The 9,765-nt window shown below is 45.0% G+C and overlaps 1 protein-coding gene across 1 annotated transcript; it reads left to right on the top strand.

Moving 5' to 3' along the window:
- The first annotated feature begins 2,178 nt into the window (after positions 1 to 2,178).
- Positions 2,179 to 9,750, top strand: LOC128297336 (serine-rich adhesin for platelets). Its single transcript, XM_053032962.1, has 6 exons — positions 2,179 to 2,396; positions 2,518 to 2,677; positions 2,771 to 7,382; positions 7,594 to 7,711; positions 7,868 to 8,013; positions 8,305 to 9,750. The coding sequence occupies exons 1-6, from the start codon at positions 2,179 to 2,181 to the stop codon at positions 8,523 to 8,525; spliced, it is 5,475 nt and encodes a 1,824-aa protein (XP_052888922.1). The 3' UTR covers positions 8,526 to 9,750.
- Positions 9,751 to 9,765: the final 15 nt, after the last annotated feature.

Raw genomic sequence — 9,765 nt, 5'->3', positions numbered from 1 at the left:
AAGTTAAAGCCATCGATCAAATGGTTATGAAGTACCTGGCTAAGATGAACAGTGGTGATCCTGGTGATCGTGTTGCTCAATCAAGGGGCGGCCCGGTCTTGTATCTGGCAGCGACGCCGGCCATCATACGACACAACCGGTGCAAAATGCCATCCGAACAAACCCCTCCCGTACGCAACAATGACTATCTGGATACGGGTAGATTAATTCAAAGAAACGAAAGACCTAGACTTCAAAGGAACGAGAGACCTAGACCAGAAAAGGAAGACCTAGACTTACAAGAAATTGTTAAATAAGTTAAGTAAGAGTATTAATCTCCCGCAAGGAACAATTGCAGGTGAAAAAATATTTTTCATATGGTTGAAGATAACATTTTACCGAAGACCACCAACTCTCCTAATAACAATTGGAAACGTTGGGCCAAAAAAATAGGCCAAATAAAATTCAATAACTTTGAGGTCATTACGGAGTGATAGTTGAGAGCTAAGGCCAGAAAAGCTTAACCAATAACGACACAAAGCCAGTATAAAATGAATTTAACAAATAAAAAATGCATCACAACACATCTCGCCATGTATGCTGCACGATATGGCAGAAAGATGTCTCGCTTTAAGTCGTGACGTCTCTGGTCGTATGGAAAGGTAATCTACACCATAGTGTTTCATTGAACCAATAGATATATTGATATGAATTTGTGCACGACACAGAACCTCCTCATTTGATTCGTTCGTAGTACACAGCTTCACAAAGAATGCCCAACTGGTTCTTGTTTATGGTCGTTATTAATAGAATCGTCAACAAAATGAAAATAACTTGGTCTTGCTTTAATGTTAGTGCCGTGACTGCGGCATTCGTGGTTCTGTACGTCATTTGGAAAGACCCATTCGTTGTTTGCGGTCCCAGCAAGACGACGCACGGATAACTTCAAATTTAAACCTGCGCCATTCTTGCCGGCGAGCTTCCGGAGATGTGTTGAGATTGTCCCAGTGCGAAGAGGATAAAAGCTTGAGACGATGAAAATTTGGCGCATCATTCGGTCTCACATACGTACGCAGCTGGCACGTGATTTTTGAATGACGGGATTAACGTGATTTTAGACCATAATGTTTGAGGACGGTTGCACAAATCCTATCGGGCAAGGGATTTGCCAAAGATTTTTTTTGAGAGAAGGGATTTGAATAAAGCGTTCCTTATTTTATGGTGGTGGTAGTTAGTTAGGGACATCATATGTGTAGCGGAGCATATATAAAACGCTACCGTGTAGAATTTGCACACAGCACTAGCGCTATTGAAACTAACCGCCATGCAGCCTCACCTTTTCACTGGTTCGACATTTATTTTTGCCTCACTCTCGTGCCAAAGAAAGAAACGATTCGCCGAGATGAAGTGGGGATGCTTTTTCGGTGCATTCGGGTTTTGCATTATCGATACCGACTAATTATGCAATTGAACAGTTTGTTTCGGGTGTTCGATGCTGCCACTTAGCACATGTACATGCACACATAAGTGCTGTCGGTAAAATTAGAAGGAAGATGAACTGCTTCTCCCAGTATTTCTAACACAGTGTAGTGTCACTGCTTTCTGTTGTTGTTGCTACTGCTTTCGTTCCTCTGTCCGACTGGTGTTCTTTTGCTTAACAAAAAGTGCAACAAGTCCCGATGACAAACGCAACAACAAGAACAACCATTACCAATCGTATTACATACTTCGCTAGCGTAAATGTAGTTCAGCTTCGAGCAATACAGTTCGATCGCCGATTACCAGTTCGACAATGAGCTAGTTCAAACAAAGCAAGCCGTTTAGTTTATTGTGGTATTTGTAATAAGTTTTCATTAGAAATATCATAGAAAATCGTTTCTTGCCTACTACGTTTCGTGTTAACCAGAACTCGTTTTCCATTGTTTTCGTTGTTTTATTTCAGTTTTAGGATCTTAAAGCATCTCTATCCTTCGGCTATTCAGGATCTCGGTTCTGGGAGCGATCTTTCAGAACCGAGACGTATAGTAAATGAGTGAGTCGTCTTTGGGAAATTTACAAGCAACCGTTGAAATCTAAAACTCCGGTGCAGCTACTGCATTCGGACGTGGGAGTGTTAATCACTCCCTCACTTTACTGCACAAACGCGCACCTGCATCGAAGTATCAGTTCCAAGAAGTCCACCAAGAGCGAGAGGGAATCATGATAAATCTCTCCACATCGGCCACGGCACATGCATACGCGTATCGTTCAAGCGGAAGCGGAACGGTGTTAGGCAGCAATGTGCCTAATAGTCGCCGTATGCGTACTTTACGGCTCGTTGACAGTGCTACAATTGGAGACAGTGCTATACAAACGGTCGATGATCTGGATAAGATCAGTCAAGGATATGGCAGTATTAATGGTTTTCGACACAATCGGTTAGTATTGGCACTCGGAAAGGAGTGTGTGCGTATATCCTTAGCCATTCGACCTATCTCTATCTTATTTATTTGTGCACGCCTTCGATCGCCACCTGCGGGTCATGTAATGGGTATGCAGGTTTCAATACGAAATACCCACCGTCGGTCAGCACTATGGAAATGCCTTTCATTTGGCTGAAGACGACGAGGAAGTGCGCGAGTTTATCGTCGAGCGTCATCACTATGGCGCTGATGTGCACAACCTCATGGAGGAACACATTGTTGACGATGATGATGAGGTGAGTATGAGCATAGTAAGCATAATACGCTGTACATATGTTCCCTTTTCGAGTTCTTGAAATATAAATTTAAATGTTTTTGTTTCATCGTAGGACGAAGATTTTGAAATGTCCACTGCAGTGGAGGTGATATCGATAGATCCAAATTGTAATTACGATACGGAAGAGGAGGACGATGATATGGAAGAAGATGTTAAGTATGAGCACGAAACGGAAAATGAAGAAATTCAAGAGTGCGAAAATCGTGAAGATTTTGATGAATCGCAGAAAGATTCAAACCTGCCACAAAGGAGTACAGCGCAGAATGTCGCTCGTAATGTGACGCTTTCAATTGATGTGGCAAACGCTACGATAGGATGCTCGAGTGAGGTGAATGAAATGTGCAGTGATTACGTTGCCGGCATCCATTGTCAAATGAAAGACGAACTGGTCGAAGCTACAGATCGCAGTAGAAGCAGAACTAGTAGCAACACTGACAGCAGTTCCACTAGCAATTCTAGTCGTGATAGCAGCACCAGCAGCAGCAGCAGCACAACCACATACAGCCAGGATAAAGCCTTTAATAAGGATAACAGTAAGGAGTTATCTTTTGTCTCCTCCAACCGGCAAGCAGAAGAGCAAGACGTAGCGCTGCACCAATATCACCAACACTCGTATCATTCCGAAGATGACGAAGAGGACACAGAGGAGGACGAAGATGACGATGATGATCAGGATTTAGATTTTAGTCCCACTAAAAACACGCTTTGGGAGCTTCCGGCTAAATTGTTACAGGATAAGTCAGGGTCGAAAAAATCTAAGGCACGACCACACGGGCGTCGGAAACGTTGTTCCTCTGGCCAACGTCAATCATTCTCGATGCCTCATTCTCCGGTTGGTGCCGGGAAGATTGATAGTGGAGGTGTGATCGGTGGTTTGCTACCGACAAGCCTAAGTTTTGACGATCTCGATTCGCTTGTATGCGATTTAAGCCCAATGAAAAATATACCTATGGATAAGGCTTCCACTAATGGTATTGAGGATGAGGACATGCTAGTCGATCCGCTGGTAGATGCAGCAAATTTCGACCTGACCGCATACATCACGGGGGATGATACGATAGCTAGTGAGAATAATTCAAAACGATCAGGAAGTTGGAGCAGATATCAAAGTAATGCATCCACACAGCGAGTTGTTGAATCAGTGCAATCCCCCGTTCCAAAGTCGCGCGGCAAAGAACTAAAGGTGCTCCGTCAGCATATGCTTTCTCGAGAGCATCAGCATACAATCGTCGAACCAAATACATCCGGAGATAAGGAACTGATTTCGAGCGGAAAACGGGGCTGCGCAGCGAAAGCGGTCCGGAAGCTAAGGATGGACGATGAAAGTAGTGAGGAGGATGATGAACATATAGCTATAGAACAAGCTAATAATAAAAGCACTGATTATCGTAACGAGATGAGAAGCGTAAGAAAAGTCACTAAAAGAAAAGTAGCAGATGATACCGATAAAGATCCTACGTGGAATCCAAACGGTGGTGGTAGTAGCAGTAAATCAAAGCCTGAAACTAAATTATCAAATCAAAAACAACCAACAACGAACTGTGCAACTATTTCGGTTGCGGTAGGAATGGCTGCTAACGTTTCCGCTTCTAATGCTACGAATAAGCATCCCGCTGGTAGCAGTCAGTGCAATAACAGCGAAGAGAGAGAAAAGGTTTCGTCGAAACCTCCTGCAATGGTTAAGAAGGGGGCGAAGTTTGGACAAGTGATAAAGACTGAACCGTCTACCACAAAGGCCCAAGTTTTAGGTTTGTCCAAAAAATCTCACCTCAATACTACCCAAAAATCTATCTCTACTAAAGTAGAGGGGCGCGAACATCCAGTCCATACTAATGTCCATCGTAAAAAGACAAATGTGAAATTAGATCACGATTATTGTTCGCCCAAACGAAGTACGCTCATGCATTCGGCGACGGCAAGCAATAGTCCTGGCTCTCTGTGTGCTACTAGCAGTCAACAGCGCAAAACCATTGAGATTCCATTTCTACTACCAACGAAAGAGCAACTACGTCAGGAGCGCAAATTACAGAAGGAAAAGAAACGCTCCGAGCAACTGTTGGCCACGAAAAAACATCTCGCCCAATCAGACGTAAGTCCAGCGCCATCTGATAATGGCAACGATAAGAAGATCCAGCAGTGTCAAAGCTTCAACGTTAATGGGAGCGGTAGTGTTGTGAGTAACGCTCAAAAAATAGGAACGTCTCTCGGTGGTCCGCTATCCAATGTCGAGCACTCGCCGTCGACTTTCGAAAGGAAACGAACTGATGTAAATAAGACCGCTACCGGTTGCAACGGCAGTGTTGGCGGTAGTGTTAATGACGTGCGCGTAGTGGAGGTAAAGAAGGGTGTGCTTCCTAATGTCGCTGGTGGTAGTGTTAAACGACAGATTTCACTTCTGAAGATAAATCAACCCACAGCCGCAGCACTTACGATACCCTCCGAAAGTCATGTGAGCATCAGTGCACAGGTGAAAATTGATGATGCGATAAGCACTACAGCAACACTGAATGAAAAACCAAATCAACATTGTGTTGACACCGGGAAGCATAGTCAGGAAGGTGTCGCTAACCGGGATGTCAGTTCGACGACGCTTGAGGAAGAGTCTAGCAGTAAACACGAAGTGGTAGTGCGTAAAAAGCTTAATCTACAAGAGTACAAAAAGCGTCGTGAACATCCAGAGTCTGTGCCGGAAGCCCATCCGAGGGCAACCAATGGCATCCATGAGCAAAAAATGAACGAAAAAAGAAGTAATGGTAGTTCCGTAAGCTGTACAAACGGGTATAGTAATAGTAAGGCAACCGTGTTAAATAATGTGGTGATACCTAAAACAGAGCAAATAATTGCCAAACCCGACACACTATCAATGCAGAGTAGCAAATCAGTGGTAACGATAACGGAACCGCTGGATCCTATTTCTGCTGCCAAGATGAAAGCTTTGCGCATGCAGCAATTGAAGAAGGAGGCGGCTATCAAATCGAACGAAGTGAAACTCAGTCAAAAAACGATCCCTCTCATGCCGATTCTACCATTGGCACAGATCACCTCTCTCGAGTTCGACGAGCACGGCAATCCGTTACCGTTGGACGAAGCAAAAGTAAGGCAACGTGCGGAGGAAGACGGTGTTCAAGATGCATTAAAAATGCATCCGGATTATGAGGAAATCATAATCGTTTCGATCGGGTGCAATACGTCCCTCACGATAACACCTACGGAGAAAGATATGCAAACAGCGACGGATCAAGTGTTGGCCAATTCAGACCAGCATGATCGACGTCTCCAACAGGACAATTCGAAGCACACTTTCGGTTCTGAAAAAGAAGCCTCAAGGTTGTTGGACATATCGGACACCATCAAGCGGTGCTGCCCATCGGTCGACACAATGCCGGGCAGTTCGTTAATAGCGAGCATACAGGAGGTGATGATAAAAAAATCAAACATCACCACCGCCATACAAGGAACATTAGCTGTTACGACACCCGCCGCATCGCAAACCGTGCCAGTCGGTGCGGAAGCATCGATAGCGGAGGGTGCAGTTACATTGAAAGTCGATACAATGCCGAATGCAGGTGCTGCTGTAAATAACGCTGTTGGAGGAGGAGTGGTGCGTGATCATCAGTATGTTTTGCATCAGAGCTCTCCGTACGTAGGCGTATCTCCACCGAGTTCCTTCTCCCCGGGGAAACCGGAACGGGCACACACAACAAACACACGAACGGTGACTGGCAATACGATGCACAGTTCGAGCAAACAAACTCGAACCTCAAAAACACCCGTCGGTGGAACGCAGACGCATTCTTTCACTGGGTCTGTAGCGACGCAAACAGATACAAATGTCACACCGGTGGTAGAACACGGCGAAGACAAAGTAATCATGCATTTGCGGAAAGATCGCGTTCGTGCACAGCGCATTGAAGCAGCGACACAAACCGAATCGTGCGGTCGGTTTCCTCCGCTGTGCAAACTTTCTCCTCCGCGAGTGTCAACGGTTGAGCAGATACAGAGCGGTGACAACAGTCAGAATTCCGCTGTTGCTAGACAACGTGAGCAACAGAAGCGCACCCAGCGGCGTTCGTACCGCCGGCATTCTCGCCGAAACGGTAGCGAATCGCCATCCGGTGCCGATTCGGATGCAGTGGATCGCCCGTCAAGTCGAGCGAAATCTTATCAGGATAGGCAGAGGGCGCGGGATCGTCATAGCCATAGTCATAGCCGTAGCCGCAGTCGACATCGTTCCTCGCGACGTCGATCTTCGTGTTCGTCTGGTTCACGTTCGCGTTCCCTAAGTGGTTACTCTCGTGTGCATCACAACCGTCATAGCCAACAGCAGAGCGGCTTCAACGGCACCAACAACACTAGCGGGTGCAACAACACTAGCCGTTATTCGCGCAGTCGTCGAAAATCGCGCACGTGCTCGAGGTCATCCTCATCGACGTCATCGTCCCGGTACGGTAGTCGTGGTCGTCGATCACTTTCCTCCTCCTCATCGACCAGTTCGATGTCGTCCTCCGGGGCATCTGACAGTGGGCATGGTGCGGTGCATTCTTCGCGCAGCCGATCACGTTCACCCCGGTCTCGTTCCCGTTCGGGTATGCGTTCGAGCACACCCGATCGCCGTCGATATCACTCGCGAGAGCAGCTCAACCACCGTAGAGCGATCTCACCAGGTAGGTTGACCATAGGGATAACGTACAATCAATCATTTTTCTTGCCTTGATGTTTCTTTGTCGTTCGAACATGCGGATATGTAAATGCATACATTTCAGAATGAGATTTCGTTTTTGCTTTTTTATGAAGAATGGCTTATCATTGCAAATAAGACTTTTTTTTTTGCATGAAATTAATGAAGATGATTCGCTTCAACTTCTCTTCCTGCAGAACGCAAAATTGTGTACGTCGGACGGCTAGAGAGCACCACACGCAAAGAAGATTTGCAACAGAAGTTCCAACCTTACGGTAAAATCGTTAAAATTACTATGCACCTCAAGGCCAACGGGTAAGTGACAGGATCTATTTTCTACCGTGTCTGGAGTTGCTCGGTTTGAGCTCGGCCTAGTTTCACATCTAGGGCCAGCTCCCGGCAGATGTCTGTATTTATTTAAATCTGTACGTAAAGGTAAACGAATTTGCTTACTCTTATTTTTCCTCTCAGCTCTCGGTATGGATTTGTGACGTTCGAAAAACCACAGCATGCGTACGATGCAATCGATGCTTGCGGAACTGATCCAAGCCTGCGAAACTACGATGTCAGCTTTGGTGGACGCCGAGCGTTCTGTCGCACGCAGTATGCGGATTTGGGTAAGTGCCAGACACTAATGACTAAGTGAGGGAATTTTTGGCAGTTCCCTGCTTTCCTCTGCTTTCCGTACCAGTGTAGATAATTCATCCTTCGCAGCTTTAGTTTCGTGCCATAATTTTCATAATTTTTTTTTGTGTCAGATCTATTTCGCTTGCAGACATTCAAGAAACCGAAATTACCAATCGACGTGCTTCGAACGTTAATTGTACGAAAAATCGAAATGGAGATGAACTAATGGCACGTGTTTTTTTTTTATTTATTTTATTCGCTCATGTTGTCCTGCTATAAAGACGGCGAAGTGTCCAACGATCACGACCAGCAGATGCCATACGTAACGCTCGATGGATCATTGTTGCTTCAGTCCAGGGGACCGATACAGTACACTGGCCCTGCCGTATGCAACAAAGAACCCGCATACGGAGGCGGGGCGCTTGCTGGTGGTAGTATGGCGGAAAGTTTTGATGATTTGCTGAAGCAGTTCAAGAAGGAGATATGTGCACGGAAAACATGACCTCGCTGCTGCTGGTTAGACAGAAAGAAGTCAGGTTGGCAGTGGTGTGAAGAATTATTAATCAAAAAGGAGGAAAATACTGTGACGGATCGGCAAAAACAAACTGCCATATGGCATGATTGGTCCTTCCACCACTACAACCAGCAAGGGTTTCGCAGAGTTGAAGTCGAAGTATTGTTAGGATCCGTTTTCCTCTATATTAATTCTACCTCACGTTTCACAACAATTAGATGTTTGGTTTGATGTGGCAGAATAGTGTGATACGATACCCGGCACGGACGACAAGAAGATGGGTGTGCAAAAGAGATTCAGTAATTCAGTAGTCTCTGCTCCCCGCATTAGATGCTACATGCGAGGCAGACATTTTCTCACCGAGCGAGCAGCAAGTGAAATAATTGGAAAGGCAAAAACCATTAGGCTGACTAAAAAACAAATGAAAATATCTGTGATTGTTTCAGTGGAAATCGTGTCGTCGTGTTCTGTGAGTTAATATTATGTCGGCGGCTGCTCTGAAATGAAATGAAGGTACTAGGTTTACAACCACTTGTAAAACACACCCCACACGGGTATGGACGTCACAGTAGTTCTACTTAAACTATCTCTCTATTGTTCAAACGTGAACCGTGCGCGTTTGTTTGAGTGTGTCCCATGTAACTGATCAAGCGCAAATGTTTTGATATTGATTTTTCGGTTGTGTCACTGCCAATACGCTCTCATCCCTTCTGCAAACCCTTCCTTCTCCTTACAATGACCCGGATACGGACGGAAGTATTCAGTTGTCCAGATATGCGGAGCGAGCGGTTAGGATACTGATTTCGGTTGAAGGGCAAAGATGGGAGGGTCTGTAAAGCAAACGATTGAACCTTTTCTCGCTTTTATACTTAATCTTTAGTAGGGAGCGTTGAAAAACAAACGCATATTAGTCTCTTCAAGAAAAGGTATGAATTGTGTACTCCTTTCCTTTCTATGATTTTATTTGCACAAACAGCTAGCATCCAGTAACGAACAGCGCTAATGTTGGTAGTCTTTTATTTTATTATTTCCAAACAATGTTTTCTCTACTACGTTTCGGTTGAGATGCGCGTAAAGACAATATGGTTAGGCATTTTAAAAAATTACATTTAATATTTTCCTTGTGAAAAAACCATCATTATTGTGTACAGAGCCAGAAGCAGCAGTCGGTAAGGATGATGAACGAATAAAAAGATTAGGTTGTTTCCTTTTTCTTTGTTTCTTTGTT

This window comes from Anopheles moucheti, chromosome 2 (genome assembly GCF_943734755.1).
Source record: "Anopheles moucheti chromosome 2, idAnoMoucSN_F20_07, whole genome shotgun sequence".
Taxonomy (NCBI): Eukaryota; Metazoa; Arthropoda; class Insecta; order Diptera; family Culicidae; genus Anopheles; species Anopheles moucheti.
This window is presented reverse-complemented; position numbering and strand designations above follow the sequence as displayed.

Coding starts and splice junctions, on each gene's coding strand:
- LOC128297336 (XM_053032962.1), top strand. CDS start 2,179: ATGATAAATCTCTCCACATCGGCCACGGCACATGCATACGCGTATCGT. Junction 7,383..7,593: donor CCGTAGAGCGATCTCACCAG/GTAGGTTGACCA, acceptor CTCTTCCTGCAG/AACGCAAAATTGTGTACGTC. Junction 8,014..8,304: donor CACGCAGTATGCGGATTTGG/GTAAGTGCCAGA, acceptor CCTGCTATAAAG/ACGGCGAAGTGTCCAACGAT.